General features: G+C 41.6%; 1 protein-coding gene across 1 annotated transcript in view; it reads right to left on the reverse strand.

Annotated features, from left to right (window-relative positions):
* Positions 1-19,302, reverse strand: part of PRPF40A (pre-mRNA processing factor 40 homolog A) — a 143,218-nt gene that overhangs the window by 45,118 nt on the left and 78,798 nt on the right. The window contains exons 21-22 of the mRNA XM_053698306.1: positions 6,493-6,630; positions 6,271-6,366 (exon numbers count right to left, since the gene is read on the reverse strand). Coding sequence (XP_053554281.1) covers positions 6,271-6,366; positions 6,493-6,630 — 234 coding nt within the window. The remainder of the gene's footprint in view (positions 1-6,270; positions 6,367-6,492; positions 6,631-19,302) is intronic.

Here is a 19,302-nt window from a genome sequence, read left to right on the forward strand (position 1 = left end):
CAGGGACAGGAAAAACTTCTGGAATAACTACAGGAGATTTAAAAACCTTATTTAAACGTTTAGATTTAGTATCAAGAGGACCAGAATCCTCTATTTCTAATGCAATTAAGACTTCTTTAAGTAAAGAACGAATAAATTCCATTTTGAATAAATATGAAGATTTATCAGCATCAATCTCTGAAACAGAATCCTCTGAACCAGAGGAACCATTATCAGAATCAGAATGATGATGTTCATTTAAAAATTCATCTGAAAAATGAGAAGTTTTAAAAGACCTTTTACGTTTACTAGAAGGAGGAATAACATACATAGCCTTCTTAATGGATTTAGAAACAAAATCTCTTATGTTAACAGGAACACTGAGTATTAGATGTTGACGGAACAGCAACAGGTAATGTAACATTACTAAAGGAAATATTATCTGCATTACAAACAACAGCTGGAGGAACAGATACCACAAGTTTACAGCAGATACACTTAACTTTGGTAGATCCAGCACCAGGCAGCGTTTTTCCATAAGTATCTTCTGACTCAGTGTCAATCTGGGACATCTTGCAATATGTAATAGAAAAAACAACATATAAAGCAAAATTGATCAAATTCCTTAAATGACAGTTTCAGGAATGGGAAAAAATGCCAGTGAACAAGCTTCTAGCAACCAGAAGCAATAAATAATGTGGAGACAATAGTGACGCCCACATTATTTGGCGCCAAAAAAGACGCCCACATTATTTGGCGCCAAAAATGACGCCACATCCGGAACGCCGACACTTTTGCGCAAAAAAGACCCCGCGAGCCTAACAGCCCACAGGGAAAAAAAGTCAAATTTTAAAGGTAAGAAAAAAATTGATTTATTCATATGCATTATCCCAAATATGAAACTGACTGTCTGAAATAAGGAACGTTGAACATCCTGAGTCAAGGCAAATAAATGTTTGAATACATATATTTAGAACTTTATAAAAAAGTGCCCAACCATAGCTTAGAGTGTCACAGAAAATAAGACTTACTTACCCCAGGACACTCATCTACATGTAGTAGAAAGCCAAACCAGTACTGAAACGAGAATCAGTAGAGGTAATGGTATATAAGAGTATATCGTCGATCTGAAAAGGGAGGTAAGAGATGAATCTCTACGACCGATAACAGAGAACCTATGAAATAGACCCCGTAGAAGGAGATCATTGAATTCAAATAGGCAATACTCTCCTCACATCCCTCTGACATTCACTGCACGCTGAGAGGAAAACCGGGCTCCAACCTGCTGCGGAGCGCATATCAACGTAGAATCTAGCACAAACTAACTTCACCACCTCCATAGGAGGCAAAGTTTGTAAAACTGATTTGTGGGTGTGGTGAGGGGTGTATTTATAGGCATTTTGAGGTTTGGGAAACTTTGCCCCTCCTGGTAGGAATGTATATCCCATACGTCACTAGCTCATGGACTCTTGCTAATTACATGAAAGAAACATAGACTTAACATACCTCATATGCAGCTTAGCAAGCAACCGTTCCCCCAACTGAAGTTTTCCTGTACTCTTCAGCCTCAGTGGGAACAGCAGTGGATCTTAGTTACAAAGTGCTACGATCATAATCCTCCTTGCAGAAATCTTCATTCCTTTTCTGCCAGAGAGTAAATAGTACACACCGGTACCATTTAAAATAAACTTTTGCTTGAGAATTAAAAAAACTAACATTTTTGTCACCACACTCGCTCTGCACTTCCTAGTTACTTAGAGTAGGCAAAGAGAATGACTGGGGGGTGGAGCTGAGGAGGGAGCTGTATGGGCAGCTCTGCTGTGGGTGCTCTCTGCCACTTCCTGTGGGGGAGGAGAATATCCCACAAGTAAGGATGAATCCGTGGACTCGATACATCTTACAAGAGAAAAGGATCAACCAGAGCAATTCTTTAATCTGCTTTTAAAGCTAAGGAAACAGGGGATAGACTTCAAATTACACAGCTGTTACCTATCAGAATACCATATGAAGATGTATATTCCAAAGGGATTCCTCATCAGAAACATACCATCTATTGGATGCAATAATGCCATCCTTTGGAAAAAAATGGAGTGGCATCCTTAATAAATGCTCCATTGACCTGGTAGTACTTGTAATTGAAGTAAGCCAGGTACTGCAACAGGTAGAGGGAGAGATTAAAACTTTTAAACAACTACATTTGAACAAGTTGGAGGAAGGTGATTGGCTCACAAAATTAAATCAACAGGTAGATGCCTATGAAAATGAACGGATTGACTTCAAAGAAGTGGGATGCACTAGTCAATGATTATAAAGAACAGCGGATCTATAAGTGGCAATCTTGTTACAATATGGAGAAACGCCCCCCTTTCAGACCAAGACGCAACCGTGTGTTCAAACCCAGAAATCTGACCACGGTTGATAGCTCGGATAACACATCAGATAATTAACCAACTAACACACAGGCTACAATTGCTACAGGTGACATCAGTATACCAAGTTCTGGTATGGCTACACAATAAAAAAAATGGAGGACGTGGAGAAGGCAGACACGGAGAGGGGGGAATATGAACAAGAGGAAACCCCCACGGGCCTGGAGGAGGAACTAAGTGAGAGCACCATCATGAATCTAAGCGACCACCAACTTAAACCAACTGAACAAAGTGAGCTAGAAAAGGGGTTCACTTTTGTACCAACCACAAGAGTGGATAAATTATCTCTGCAAGTGGATCAATATAAGTTCCAGAGAATATTAAAACTCAAGGAGTTCTTTGGTAATCCAACCGATGAGATTGAGGGATTTAGACAAAAGGCAACCTTTGAACTCAAGAGTCACAATCCTAGCATACATACGTATATGAGAATGGTGGGCAAGGATTTCAAGGAATGCATCAATAAAACTATTGCATTGAATTTAACTAAAGATGAACGAATATCACTATGTGATCTGAGACATAATCCCTGGATAGTGTTTAGAGAGGCAGACAAGGGTGGTGCCCTTGTCCTACAGAATTATGTGGACTATAAAAATGAAATCTGGTCACAACTCTCAGAGGCTAGTACATACAGGAAATGAAGCGGAGATCCTACTAAGGGTTTTAAGAAAGAGATTGACTTGTATGTACACCAATTAATCTCACAGGGTCAAGTCTCCAAACGCACTGGGGAATACCTAATAGTCGATTTTCCAATTGTGCCCGTTTTATATACCCTGCCGAAGGTGCACAAGCATCAAACTAAACCACCGGGCAGACCTATTGTGTGCCAGAGGGTCTATTCTTCAACCTTTGGCTACATTTGTCGACAGCCTGTTACAACCGATTGTAAGAAATTGTCAATCTTTCCTTCTGGACTCCATCCAGCTGATTGAACTTCTGAGAGATTGGCAGGGTTTAAAGGCTAGTGACATTCTGGTGACTCTGTATGTCACAAGCTTGTATACCGTTATAATGCATGATGGAATAAGTGCCATCAAAGAAAATCTGAAAAAAAGATCCTTATATTGGCCCATCCTTGGATGTGACATTGGAGCTGTTACAATTTTGCCTTCAGTATAACTATTTCAAGTTTGAGTTGGACTATTACTTACAGGTATCCGTCCGGCACAGCAATGGGGTCCAATGTGGCCCCATCCTATGCCAACCTGTACATGGCATCCTTTGAGGAGCATGGAATGGTGCTATTTAAAGATCCAAGAGTAAGGTTGTTTAAACGGTATATAACTCTTCATTATTTGGAGAGGCACTGCAGACGAGTTGGAAGCGTGGTTTGCAATGTTGAACGACGAGAATGAAAATTTGAAATTCAAAATGACGCACAGCCATGAGTCTATAGATTTCCTTGACCTCAGGATTTCCAAACAGGATACCAATCTACAGATATCACTGTACTACAAAACAACTGATTGTAACTCACTCCTGGAGGCAACGAGTTGCCACCCCCCAAGCCTCAAAAAGGCACTTCTCAAATCACAATTTAAGAGGGTTGTGCAAAATAACACAAGTGAACATATAAAGGATAGCCAACTACAGGATATGTATTTGAAGTTTGAAGGGAGGGGATATGGCACAGCACAGCTAAGAACTGCCCTGGAGGAATGCCAAGTGATGACACAGGATGAAACACTACTGGAAAAAAAGAGAAGAAAAAAAATGAATAGGCTAATCTTTTCAACAGAATTTACATATGACAAAGTGAAATTTTCAGGTATAATGAAAGATAGCACACTAGTCGGATAGCACACTTTCATTTCAAAGAGTCAGAAGCACCAATGATTGAGTATAGAAGAGGCAGATCCATCAAGGATATGCTGCTGAGACCAGACTACAGACCGAGCTATAACCAAAACCTGGCTGGGATCTAACAGGAATGGGTGCTAACGATACAGCGGGTGTACTACCTGCGGAGGACTGGCACAAAGTAAATTCTTTGTACACCCATGGAGAACAAAAAAGTATTAGATCAGGTACAGGGTCACATGTACAACGAAATATATTGTATATATGTATTAAGAGGTTAAAGACTATACATAGTGCTAATTAAAATATTCAATGTGTAGATAACAGTGCTAGCAGCAATATAATATATTTAAATTATACCACAACTTAGAAATATTGAGCGATGCTTCAGCCCTGCTTATTTATAGCAACAATGTTTATTTTAACAATGTTTTTAATTGTCACTTTGCTTTTTTCAGTTGGCCTGTGTGGGTATCCGCAACTCCACTCACGCATGCACAGTAGCGCGGGTTGGACGCCACGGCACTGCTCTTGATTAGGAGGTATTTAAGGGTGGTAAGTAACATTTGTTTGTTTTGTGTATCGGAGGATGGGGGAGACCCTGAAAACGTTCATATGAATAAAGTAATCATTTTGCAAATCCGGTGAGTGCTTTCTAACTTGGACTTTCTATCATTAAACTGATAATGCACCCTGGTAGTTGATGAATGCTGAAGTGTAAAGAGAAAGAGAACAGCACTCCTGAGATAGAACAAAAGCTAGAATAACTTCCATGCCTGTTCATTTATATTCACAACTCAGGGTGCAGGTTCTTTTAGCACACTATGCCCCTTCACAGAGAAAAAATATCCTGTAGCATATCAGTCTGACCCTGCCCAATGACAGTCCAGCACCGAAATAACAGGCAATTCTTCTCTGAACAAGGGAAGCAACAACCCCAGACAATCGTTTTGGCCTTATGCGGGCCTCGTCAGTGAGGTGCAATTGTATCTCTCTAAGGGCATGTGTGCACGGGCTCCACATTTGGCTTACCCATTACTCTTAGGGAGACCCAAGAGTAATTTACATAAATGTTAGAAGAGAAAGAAAACAGCACTCCTGAGCTAGAACAAAAGCTAGAATAACTTCCATGCCTGTTCATTTATATTTACAACTCAGGGTGCAGGTTCTTTTAGCACACTATGCCCCTTCACAGAGAAAATATATCCTGTAGCATATCAGTCTGATCCTGCCCAATGACAGTCCAGCGCCGAAATACCAGGCAATTCTTCTTTGAACAAGGGAAGCAACAACCCCAGACGATCGTTTCGGCCTTCTGTGGGCCTCGTCAGTGAGGTGCAGTTGTATCTCTCTAGGGTGGTAACTAGCCATAGAACAAGCTATTATGCTATTGTTCGTTCCCAGGTTGAGCGCTTCTCTCTTTTTATTTATGCAAATTATGACACTTAGGGAAGTCTCCCTAAGTGTGATGTGGGAATCCAGACATGGACCCATTGCTCAGTGTGCCTAGAGGGATATGGCTGCACCTCACTGACGAGGCCCACAATAGGCCGAAACGTACGTCTGGGGTTTTGCTGTTTCTCTTGTTCAGAGAGGAATTGCCTGGTATTTCGGGGCTGGACTGTACTGTGAAGTCAGGATCAGACTGATATGCTACAGAAAAGTTCTTCTCTGTGAAAGGCACATATTGAGCAAAAAGAGGCTGCATCTAGGGTGGTAACTAGCTATAGAACAAGCTTTTATGCTATTGTTCGTTCCCAGGTTGAGCGCTTCTCTCTTTTTATTTATGAATGCTGAAGTGTGCTGGGCAAAGGCCATTTAAAGGCACTGTTTCATAACCTGTCATGATGTTTTAGAATAATCCAAAAAGTTAGAAACCACAAGTCAAATTCAAGAAGCTCCTGCCTTGGCTTATGCTGTTCTAAAACACAAATCTCAAAATATAAAAGTAACTAATTTCATTCTATTGCTAATAGATAAAGCTTTGGAGCGAATACATAGCTAAGAAAAAAGCCTATGCAGAAGGTTTACAAAAGCACAGACAGTACATATCTACCTCAAGCATATAAACAAAGTCTTTGAATATCCTCTTGCGCTCAGATTCTAATGTAATATCTTCAAATGCAGGGTCTTTAACAAACCTCTCCCGAACCTTAAAAAACAAGCAAAAATATAAACATCAGAAATATATTACTTTGTTTGGAGAGATTTATTCAGTTTTACATGAGTAATTATGATAAGTATCCTAAAAAGAAATTGTAATAAAATAGGTAATTACCTCTTCCCACACAGAATCCATTTCAATAGGAGGTGCAGCTTGCTTTAACATGCTCTTGAAAGCAGATTCCTTACGTTTCATTTTTCGAGCCTCTTCCTTTTCTCGCTCTCGTTCACGTGCCTCTGCTTTCTCCAGAAGCTACAATATGAAGAAAAATCCACAACTTTATTTTCAAACCGTCTTAGCCAAGTAGAGGATATAAAGACAAATGGCAGCATTATTACTTTGCAATAGACTATATTAAAAAGTACTTTTTACATTTAAAAGTAGTTCTTTAAACTTTTGCAGGCTGCATGTTTCTTAAAAATCCGATCTTTTTAAATCACAGTTACTTTTCTGGAACGAACAATACCATCAAGTTGTATCTCCTACCTTGCCTTGCTTCCAATAACAGTGTGTCTATACAATTTCCATATTAGGAAGCATAAAAACATATAAATGCAAAGGTGTGCATCACAAAATCTAAACTGAGTTAAAAGGGTATTCATACGAATATATATATATATATATATATATATATATATATATATATATATATATATATATATATATATATATATAAATATATATATATATATATAAATAAAATGAATGCTCTGCTGTTAACCATTTTAAAGTTAAACACCATATAAGTTGTCAAACTATCCTATCTAATGTGGAATGGCATGGAGAGTCCACGATTCCATTCATTACTGTTGGTAAACCAATTCCCAAGCCAGAGACGACACAAAATGGATAGGGAGGGAGAACTAAAGGCATGAGGAACTAAACCGAATGCACTACCACTTGAAGAACATTTCTCCCAAAAGAAGCCTCAGCTGAGGCAAAAACATAAAATTTAGAAAAGATTTGTAAAGAAAATCAAGTAGTCCCTTTTCAGATTTAATCCATGGAAGCCTTATTCTTAAAACCCAAGAAGAATACACAGCACGGTAGAGAGGGCTGTAATTCTTTTAGGAGGCTGCTGCCCAGCTTCCTCATAAACCAAACGAATGACACTCCTTGGCCAAAAGGAATGAGCAGTTGCAGAAGCTTTTTGACCCTATTTATATTGTGGTCAGAGACCACCTTGGGAAGCAAACCCAACTTTGTACGGAGAACTGCCTTAACCGCATGGAAGATAAGACAAAGGGGATCACACTGTAAAGCAGATCATTCTGAAACTATGAGCAGAAGAAAAAGCCAACAAAAACAAAACCTTCCAAGAAAAAAAGATTGACATCAACTGAATGCATAGGCTCAAACGGAACCTGTTGCAGAACCAGAGAACTAGATTAAGGTTTCAAGGAGGAGCAACAGCTAAAAACACAGGCCTGATTCTGACCAGCGACTTAACAAAAGACAGAATGTCTGGAGGAACAGCTAACTCCTTGAGCAAAAAAACTGAAAGGGAAGAAATCTGTCCTTTCAGGGAACTAGCTGACAAACCTTTCTCCAAACCTTCTTGGAAAAAATACAATTTGAGGGATTCTCACCTAGTGCAAAGGAAAACCTTGAGACTCGCACCAGACCTTAAGATATATCCAACATGTCACAGACTTACGCGCACAGATCAGAGTGTCAATGACCCTGTCTGAAAAAAAAACTTTTAGACAGGACTAGGCGTTCAATCTCTACCCAGTCAGCCTCATACAATTCAGATATAGATGAAGGAACAGATCCTGAAGTAGAAGGTCCATCCTCAGTGGCAACCTGCACAGAGGGGAGGATGACATTATCACCAGATCTGCAATCAAGTCCTGCGAGGCCAAACTGGAGAAATTAGGATCACTGGGGCCTGCTCCTGGGAAGAAGGGCAAACGGAAGGAACAGACATATAAGTGTGAACTCCCACAGAACCACAAACGCTTCCACCAGAACTACTGTAGAAAGGAGAGGGATAAAACAAGTAAATGCTAAGAATCCATGAAAACATTTAATATGTACAGTAGAAGAAAAAAAAAAAAAAAGATAAGCAGACAATAATGCTTATAACAAATGTCAAATATATATCTTCTACTTAAGAAAGAGGGATAAAATATGTAAATGCCAAGAATCTCTACCCCCCCCCCCCACACATTTAATATGTATAGTAGAAAAAGATAAGCTAAGCAGACATATTGCTTATAACAATGTCAGATAATATACAGTTTCTACTGTAGGAAAGGAATTAAACATGTAATGCCTGTAACCACCACTAGATGGTAGTAAATAACCGGGAATCTCTGCTAAACAGCAAAGGACTGAGCTGTTGCAGAAAATAAAGTTTAATACACATACAAGTGCACAAAAAATAAGTCATATAACCCCAATAATAAATAAAAAGCTAAATCGCTAAAACACACATAACATGTGGAAAAGCGACATACAGTGTATAGGGAATAGCACGCTCCAAGTCCCACTTCTGAGCCAGCGAGTTTGTGCCAAATAACCCCGCCGCCGGTCTTAAGATATCATAGTATATGCACCAAATAGCATTTGAGAATCAAATAATAAAAAAACAGAAAAGGCTGTAACCCCTGTTAATTTTGTGCGTGTCAGAACGGACCGCAATGCAGGATAATCCACTCGTGTACAGATAAGTCAAGCGTAAGTCAAGCGTATAGGACTTTCCAAAAAAGTAAGCTGGATGCTTGACACAGATGCCCTATATTTTAACTCCCTATATATCAGGAGAGAAAATCCATTAACCCCTTACGTGGCACAGCACCCCAGCGCACAAAAGCAACGTACTTAGCATCCCATAGTGTGCTAGAAGATGTGTATCAGCCTGCAACAGACCTACCCCTGTTAGATTCAGGGAAAATGCAGGATTAAGTGTTATTTCAAAGGAAAGTGGTGTACAGTGCAAGTTCTTAGCCACCATGCAAATGCTGGGTTCTGATTTAGATAGGATTACCTGAGAGCCCCTTCATGACTAAACAATGATGGCTGAAATTAAATCTGGAGCCGCACTTTTCATCAAGCCTGTAATATACATAGATAGATAGATTAGATAGATTAGATAGATAGATTAGATAGATAGATTAGAGATAGAGAGAGAGATAGAGAGAAGTAGAAGTGACCTCCTGACCCTTACGCATTCCAGAAAAGACAACAAACAGGGCAGATGATTGTCGAAAATCCGAGAGCCCGCACAACATTCAAGTTATGCCAAAGATGTTCCTTTTGAGAAGAAGGATTAGGACAAAAAGGAGGAACAATTTCCTGAATAATATTTCGATCCGATACTACCTTAGGGAGACATCCCAATTTAGTACGAAGGACCACCTTATCAGCATGAAAAATAAGGTACAGAGAATCACACTGCAGAGCAGAAAGCTCAGACACTCGGACTACAGGTGTAAACACAAGCCTGTACAAAGGCTTGAACTTCTGGTAAGTCTGCTAGATGTTTGTGCAAAAGGATAGATAACGCAGAAATCTGACCCTTTAGGGTACTGACTGACAAACCCTTCTCCAGGTCATCCTGAAGAAAAGACAAAATCCGGGGAATCCTCACCCGGCCTTTTTGATTCAAGCAATGACTCGTGGAAGGAGAGCAAATGGAGGAAACCGATATGCCAGAAAAAAACTCCAAAGAACCGCTAGAGCATCTATCAGAACGGCCTGAGGATCTCTTGACCTTGAACCGTACTTTGGAACCTTGGCGTTTTGGCAGGACGCCATCAGATCCAGCTCTGGAACCCCCCAACTGAGAGTTATCTGAGAGAACACTTCCGGATGGAGAGCCCATTCCCCGGGATGAAAAGTCTGTCTGCTCAAAAAATCTGCCTCCCAGTTGTCCACTCCTGGAATGTGGAGGGCAGATAGAAGACAATTGTGGGCTTCCGCCCACTGTAGAATGCGAGTCACCTCCTTCCTGGCTAAGGAACTCCGAATCCCTCCCTGGTGGTTGATGTAAGCACCTGAGGTGATGTCTGCCTGGAATCTGATAAACCGGACCAAAGACAGTTGAGGTCACGTTGATAGGACATTGAAGATGGCTCTCAACTCCAAGATGTTTATGAGAAGAGAGGACTCTTCCTGAGACCACAGGCCCTCTAGGTCTATTCTTCTTGTCCTGAGGTAGGAAAGATCCTTTTCCACCCGTAATCTCTAAAATGATCTCCGCCAGACCAGGTCCAAACAGAGTTTTTCCCTTATAAGGTAAAGCGAAAAGCGAGACATCGGCCAACCAAGATTTTAACCACAGAGCCCTGCGGGCTATATCCGTGAAACTAGACATTTTTGCTCCCAGACAAATTATCTGCATGTTGGCATCAGAGATAAAAGGTATTGTCCAATTTGAGAGCTTTGATCCTATCTTGGATATCCTCCACTGTAGTTTCCTCTATAATAAGATCATACAAGGCATCGCACCAATAAGATGCTGCTCCTGCAACCGTAGCAATACTCGTGCAAGTTGCCACTGAAACCCCTGATGGATGTACATCTATTTTAAGTAAGCCTCTAGTTTCTTATCCATTGGGCCTTTAAAAGAGCAACTATCTTCTTTAGGAATGGTAGTTCTCTTAGCCAGAGTAGAAATAGCTCCTTCTACCTTAGGAACAGTGCGCCATGAGTCACGAATAGTCAGCAACAGGAAACATCTTCTTAAAACAGGGGAAGGGGAACTAGGAACCCCTGGCTTATCCCATTCCTGAGCAATAATTTCAGACATCTTCCTAGGGACAGGAAAAACCTCCTCAGAAGATGGGGAATCAAACTCTATCCAATTTAGAATACTTTGTGGGGTTGACAACAACCAGAGGTTCAGAGTCGTCTAAAGTAGCTAGAACTTCTTTCAGTATTAACCAAAGATGTTCAAGTTTATATCTAAAATTAACGTCTTCAGATTCTGAAGATTTTACCGCCAAGGAGTCAAAGTTTGATATCTCACCTTCAGAAGCCACTGAAGTATTTTCCTCATCAGACAATTGAGAAAGGTTGATCAACGCAGACTTAGAGGGGTCAGAAACCTTACTAGCGATCAAATGTTTAGATTTTCTTTTATGCTTACCCGAAAAACATAAATTATGCTTACCTGATAATTTTCTTTTCTTCCGATGGAAAGAGTCCACAGCTGCATTCATTACTTTTGGGAAATAAGAACCTGGCCACCAGGTGGAGGCAAAGACACCCAAGCCAAAGGCTTAAATACTCCTTCCACTTCCCTCATCCCACAGTCATTCTGCCGAGGAACAAGGAACAGTAGAAGAAATATCTGGGTGAAAAGGTGCCAGAAGAAAAGATGCCCCACATAAAAAGAGACGTGTGGGGAGCTGTGGACTCTTTCTATCGGAAGAAAAGAAAATTATCAGGTAAGCATAATTTATGTTTTTCTTCCTAAATAGAAAGAGTCCACAGCTGCATTCATTACTTTTGGGAAAACAATACCAAAGTTATAGAGGACACTGAATGCTAAAACGGCAGGGCACAATAGGCGGCCCATTCTGAGGGCACCAGGCCTGAAACCACTAGCCAACAAAAAAATCCCAGCTTCGTCCGAAGCCAAAAAAAAAAAGGGAAAAGGCCCAAAGGACACTGACCAGCAGATAGCCCGGAAGACTAGCTAGAGACCGAAACATCAGACACAACAGTCCTCCGGGATACACCATCGCCCAACCATCGGTCTCCCACCATACACCCTTTACTAGCTAAGGGAACACCCATCGAAACTCCCAAAGAAACAAGGCAAGGAAGAACCAAATGGGAACCGAAAGGTTACTGTTAAGATGACTGAAGCTTTTACTGTATCTTTGCACTAACCTTGTCTCATAATTATATGTTAGAAGTGCTGCAGCTTTAAGCTCAGCTCACCACACCCTCTGGGTGTGTCTGGGTCTCTGTGATATCATCAGAGGCCATGTTAGTTTTACTGATGGAACCTGCTAGTGAATAATAAGCCATGTGGTTGTAGCTGAATAAAAGTTATCTAAAGTTCCTGCTGCAGAGTCTTCATGATATGTGCAAGAGACATCGGACACAAGGTAACAGCACACAACTGAATGTTCTAATCCTGACTACACAGAGAACATAACAGCTGGCGACGAGGATCTGTGGTCTGACCCTATAATGGCACTTATTGGCACCTTACCTGTGTTTGCAGCAGACACAGACAGATGGGACACATGGGTTGAACAGTTTGAGCTATATTGTACAGCAAATAACCTAGGAGCTGATAAGCAAGTGGCTGTGTTTCTGACAACTATAGGCTCAGCAGCTTACACTACATTAAGGGACATTCTCTCACCAGATAAACCTAATGCTAAACCTCTGTCTGACCTGATCTGCCCGTTATCTGACCACTACCTACCTAAGCCTCTAGAGATATCAGAACGCTTTAAGTTTTACACACGCAAGCAATTGCAGCATGAGGACATTAAAACTTATGTGATCAGTTTAAAGAAACTAGCAAGTAGCTGCAGATTTGGTGATTATTTAAACACTGCTTTACGTGATATGTTTGTTATTGGACTCATGGACTGTACAGTACAAAAAAGACTATTAGCAGAGGATGAGTTAACACTAAAGCGTGCTATAGAGATAGCTACAGTCATGGAACTTGCTGCTAAAGATGCACAAATGCTCCAGGCCCCAGCACAGGCAGTTTGTGATAAGGAAAAAGATGTTTTTCATACATAAGTATGCACCTTAATAAACAGTATCCAGCTAGACAAGGGTCACAGACAGCTTGTTACAGATGTGGTGACACAAATCACACAGCAAATGCCTGCAGGTTTAGGAACAGCACCTGCTATGGGTGTGGGAAGATTGGTCATACAAAGAGAGTGTGCAGAAGTTCCTTAGACAGAGATAAAAGTAAGAAAGGCAGCAAGTCACGTGCAGCTTTTCATGTGCAAGTAGATACACCACATACTGATTCAGAGGAAGACAAACCATTATACACATTACAGATCTACAGCCTTGAGAATAAAATTCCAGAACTGCAAGCAAAGGTGAATATAGATGGTAGAATCATCTCATCTCTGTTATCACAGCTGCTGATTGGAACCGCCTGGGACTAAGGCAACCAATTGTTCCAACAGCTGTCACCATGCAAACATATTCAAATGAAATAATAAAGCCTATTGGGTGTGTATCACCTACAGTGACATTTAATGGGATAACTAAAAAGCTACGCCTCTACATTTTACCTAAAGGAGGACCACCTTTGTTTGGTAGATCCTGGATCCAAGCATTGGGCATGCCAAAGTTACCACAACAGTTACCGCTTAACAAACTGCTGGACCAAAGTGGCAATTCAAATTCTTCTTGGATTAATTCACTAAAGCACAAATATAAAACTGTATTTGATGGGAACCTAGGTTTAGTGAAAGACAAGCAGATTCAGCTTCACCTAAAAGAAAATGCTATTCCAAAATTTTGTAAACCAAGAGTTGTACCATTTGCACTTAAACCTAAAATTGAAGCAGAGCTAGAAAGACTACGAAATCAGGGGATTATTGTTCCAGTGTCTAGCAGTGAATGGGCTTCCCCAATAGTTCCTGTCAGAAAAAAGAATGAGGACATTCGCATCTGTGGAGATTTCAGAGTGGGCCTTAACCCTCAATTACTTGTGGATCAGTATCCTTTACCACGGATTGAAGAATTGTTTAGTTCTCTGGCAGGGGGTGAAAAATTTACAAAAATTGACTTGCATCAAGCATACATACAATTAGAGGTGCATCCAGACTCCAGACACCTGTTAACTATTAACACTCACAAAGGACTTTTTCAGTATACGCGGATGGTGTTTGGCATTGCCCCAGCACCTGCAGTGTGGCAACGGATAATGAATGAGATCTTGGCAGGTATTCCACATACCCACTGTATGTTAGATGACATGCTTATCACTGGTGAAAATGATGCTGCTCATAAAGCCAATGTTGAAGCTGTTTTACAACGCCTACAGGAATTCGGACTGAAAGTTAACATGGAAAAGTGTGAGTTCTTCTGCAAGAGTTTAGAATATTGTGCACATGTAGTGGACAAGACTGGTCTCCACACAACTGCTGAAAAAGTGAAAGCGCTGGTTCATGCTCCCACCCCTGTTAATGTATCTCAGCTATGTTCTTATTTGGGGTTGCTCAATTACTATCACAGTTTTTTACCAAATTTGGCTCATTTACTATATCCACTACACCGTCTTTTAGATAGTAAAAACCAGTGGGCCTGGACTGACTTATGTACACGAGCATTTGAACGCTCTAAGCAACTTCTTCTGGAATCAAGACTCCTTGTCCACTATGACCTTAAGAAGCCTTTAGTACTAGCCTGTGATGCTTCACCATATGGTTTAGGCGCAGTACTTTCACACATTATGCCCGATGGTTCTGAACGTCCTGTGTCTTTTGCGTCCAGATCTTTAACTCCATCGGAGAGAAATTATGCCCAGATTGATCGGGAAGCTTTAGCAATAATTTGGGCTGTGAAGAAATTCCACATTTATATATATGGCAGACCTTTTACTCTGATCACGGATCATAAACCACTTTTGTCCATTCTGCACCCTCAGAAGGGTATCTCCAACACAACAGCTGCTCGACTTCAGCGCTATGCACTTCAGCTGGCGGCTTACAACTACTCCATTAAATATCGATGCCACAGTGATCATACGAATGTGGATATGTTTTCTAGATTACCAATGGTACATCACATGACAACATCTTCTAAAATCATAGAAACCCCTCCACAGCCTGTAAATCTAAATTCCAAAGTGATTGCTACTTATACATGTTCTGATTCTACCTTACAGGAAATCAAGTCCTTTGTTCAACATGGGTGGCCTAAAGTAGTTCGCTCTGACCTTCAGCCATATTTTACAAGAAAGAAGGAAATTGTGCATGACTCAGGCTGTCTGTTATGGGGGTCACGAGTGATAATTCCGAACTTACTGCGTTAAAGTTACTACACAGCTCACACCAGGGTGTAGTAAAAATGAAGCAAAGAGCACGAGAATATTTTTGGTGGCCTAAATTGGATACAGATATTGCTTCTTATGTAGCTGCTTGCAATGCATGTGCACAGACACAGCGGAATCCCAGCAGGGACACCTCAAAAACTTGGCCATGGCCAAATGAACCTTGGACAAGAATACATGTTGATTTTGCAGGGCCAGTGGATGGACGAATGTATTTGGTGGCTGTGGATGCTCATTCCAAGTGGCCAGAAGTAGTTCAAATGTCAAGTACTACAACACAACAAACCATTGTCGTTCTTTCCAGTATGTTTGCAAGATTTGGACTGCCACAAACTTTAGTCTCAGACAATGGTCCACAGTTCATATCACATGAATTTGAAACATTTCTAGATACAAATAACATCAAACACTGTAAGACAGCTCCATATTTTCCAGCCTCTAATGGACAGGCTGAAAGATTTGTACAAACTTTAAAACGCCACTTAGCTGTCTCTCACAAATCAAAAATTTAATCCAAACTCCCTTTCTAATTTTTTGTTTAACTATCGAAACACACCCCATGCCACTACTGGGCTATCACCTGCAATGTTAATGTTTGGAAGACGCCTGAGAACTCCACTGGATAAAGTTAGACCAGAACATCCCAAACAAGAGTTGAACACTTCTAGCGTTTCAGAATTTGTTCTTCATGACAGAGTATGGGTTAGAAACTACCGTGGCCCAAATAAATGGATTCCAGCTGTCATAATACAAGGCATGGGCAACAGAATGTTTAAAGTTCAACTACAAGCTGGTGGTACAGTTTCCCGCCATGTAGAACAAATGAGACATAGATCTCAACCAGCTACACAAATATCAAATGATTCAGATGGTGAGGATATCTGGCATGGAGTGTGGTGCCCACCTGAGTCTTCTGAGGATGAAAATGCAATGAACACAACTGAAACAGATCAACCTCAGAATGACTCTGTCCAACAACAAAATATCACAGGTGATCAACAACCATTGGGTACTCCTCCACAGACAATTTCTCCTGAACCAAATACTCTACGGCCCTCTAGAAACAGAAGGCCACCTTCTAGATGGCAATGTGAGGATTCAGTGAGAGATTATTCAGCAAGGAATTACCTAATCCGAAGGCGGACTTATCGCAGAAAACATAACTGACTAAAATCTATAGACTATAGAGATAAACTGTTCTAAGTTCAAGTGTATGGTTTAGTTACTTGTTGTATGTTACAATATTATCCACTGTCTGTTCTTTATTTATTTATTTTTTATATTTTTATTATTATTTTTTTTGAGAAAAAAGGGGATGTTAAGATGACTGCAGCTTTTACTGTATCTTTGCACTAACCTTGTCTCATAATTATATGTTAGAAGTGCTGCAGCTTTAAGCTCAGCTCACCACACCCTCTGGGTGTGTCTGGGTCTCTGTGACATCATCAGAGGCCATGTTAGTTTTACTGATGGAAACTGCTAGTGAATAATAAGCCATGTGGTTGTAGCTGAATAAAAGTGATCTAAAGTTCCTGCTGCAGAGTCTTCATGATATGTGCAAGAGACATCAGACACAAGGTAACAGCACACAACTGAATGTTCTAATCCTGACTACACAGAGAACATAACAGTTACCACAGACTCCATTAAAGGAAAACCCCCCATCAAACCAAGCTCGCAAGACCTAAATGGGTCCTGACAACAAGGGGAGGCAACGCCCAATCCAAATAGAAAACACAAGGTTTAGAACCGGTAGCAAAACAGAGAAAAAGTTCTCCCAACATCCTGCAAGGATTGGAATAGCTAGCTAGCACTCTATCAAGGCACAAACAGCTGTAGCTGGTTTCAAAGAGCAACCCATCACTTCCCAGGAAGCAAGTCAACCAACGCCTAGGAACAACTGAAAACGGAGACCAAACATCATCCGAACTCAGAACCCTGAGGAATTGAGTCAAGAACACGCAGTCATCCTCAGGATGACACAGAAGAATACTTGCTAGATGCAGCTACCAAAATGTAGAGTCTAAACCTCCACTACAGAAGGAACACTCTAGGCAACCAAAACTGCCAGACCTACACAAGGTGGACCATTGCGCCCCTAAGATCAGAGAGAACAACGGATCTCAGGACCTACCTCCAGCCGGGCCAGCCCAAGCATCGGCAGGTCTGAAATCAGGGGACCAGAAAAACCCCAGGCACAAACAACGAAGGGAAAAAATGGCACAGCGATAACAATAGTGCTCAGTTGCCAACCCGAAATACCACATGGAGACCGTCGACAAGGCCGTAGACCTAGTGATCTAGCTAAAGGCCCAACAGACTCTCCAAATGGACAGAACAACCCAGAGAGCGTACCTCTCTCTGAAATAAGTTAACCCGTCTGTCCTAACCTCCTGAAGCCAGGAGAAGCCCTAAGATAGGGACCACACTTCCAAAAGAAGGATATAAGTCCCCCCCCCAAGACAAAGGGGGCCAGCAAACGGGCCGGAAGGACAGATCACCTGCCCTCCAGGATACAGTGATAGGCTGAACCAAGAGAACAATTCTCCAATGCCCTGACCTGGAAGGAACCCCCTGAAGAATTTAACTGGCTAGCAAACAGATCAAGGTGCCATAGATGCAGAGGTTCCACAGTGAACCCTTTGCTTGCAGAGCAGGCTAGCCATCACACTCTTTCAGAAAGCTGACCAAGGCGAAAGGCAAGCCCAGGGGGCATCAGCACCCAGAAAAACCTGGTCAACTGAACAAGCTCAGTAGCCCAACCGAAGGACACCGCACAAGTTTCCTGGAACTGGGGAACCCCGGACCAGCTCTAGTACAGTCCGGTACAACCCGCAACGGGATCCACAAAGGAAACACTGAGAAAAACCTCAGCCATCGAAAGAACCAGAACGAGGAGAGGTCCGAACCCCTAAATAAAGAAGTACCCGGAAACTGAAATCCCCCATCTGATATAAAACCAGACCCCCGGGAGATAAAATTCAATGTCCAAAGTAAAATGGACAACAAGAAAAACTTGCAAGTCCCAACCAGAAGACGAGACCACCCCCCCTTACCAGAGTCCAACGCTCCAAGGAGCTAAGGAAGTAAAGACAGAAACAAGGTCACTAGAGCCCTAGGTGCAATAGCCACACTACAACCAAGAACAAGGGGATACCACAAGGACAAAGTCACTCGAACAAAGGCTAGTCTCCACATCACCCCAAAAAAATCAGAGGAGAAGATGAAAGAAGGATGCCGAGCATACCCCAGCTCCAGGGAAGAAACCCTAAACAGAGATCAAGGAGATCACACTGTCCATGTCCCTACAAAGGAACCAACTCCCGAAGGGAACCAGGTACCCCGAATGAACCCGAGGAGCGGGTGAAGTCTGAAAGGTCTCAAGAAGAGAACCACAGCAGGAACAAGTCCAAGGACAATTCCAGAGCCTTAGAAGGCCAAACTGCTCAAAACAGCGGTAAGGAGGCGCTAAGCCCCCAATCCTCCCAAGAGAGGAAGGGAACTCTAGACCCTGAGGAAATCGGAGCCAAGAGAGTGAAGCAGTGGAACTCCACTGACCCAGTCACCAGATTGAATGCTGAAAAAGGACTGACACAATCCTCCCAGCCATATGGATCCTTTTAGAGTGTTTAGCTGAACTTGTAAAGAAAAACAAGAAAACACACAAATAATAAAGTGAGCGCCCCACCAGACCAGCCAGGCAGAACAGGCGCCAAGTGTCCTTTTAAGCCACAGGACAGAAGATCTGAATCCCAGCAGGACCAGCTGCAGCTGGGGTCATAACTGTCAAGTTGGCTAAATCCTCCCTCAAAGGGGAAGGTAAAACAGACAAACCTAGGACTAACGTGTCCCTTAACAAACTTTAGAAGAAGCAACCAGAGAGAATCGATCCCAGAAGTTCTTGAAGGAAGCACATGATCGAAATT

This window comes from Bombina bombina, chromosome 1, assembly GCF_027579735.1.
Source record: "Bombina bombina isolate aBomBom1 chromosome 1, aBomBom1.pri, whole genome shotgun sequence".
In the NCBI taxonomy this organism is placed as follows: Eukaryota; Metazoa; Chordata; class Amphibia; order Anura; family Bombinatoridae; genus Bombina; species Bombina bombina.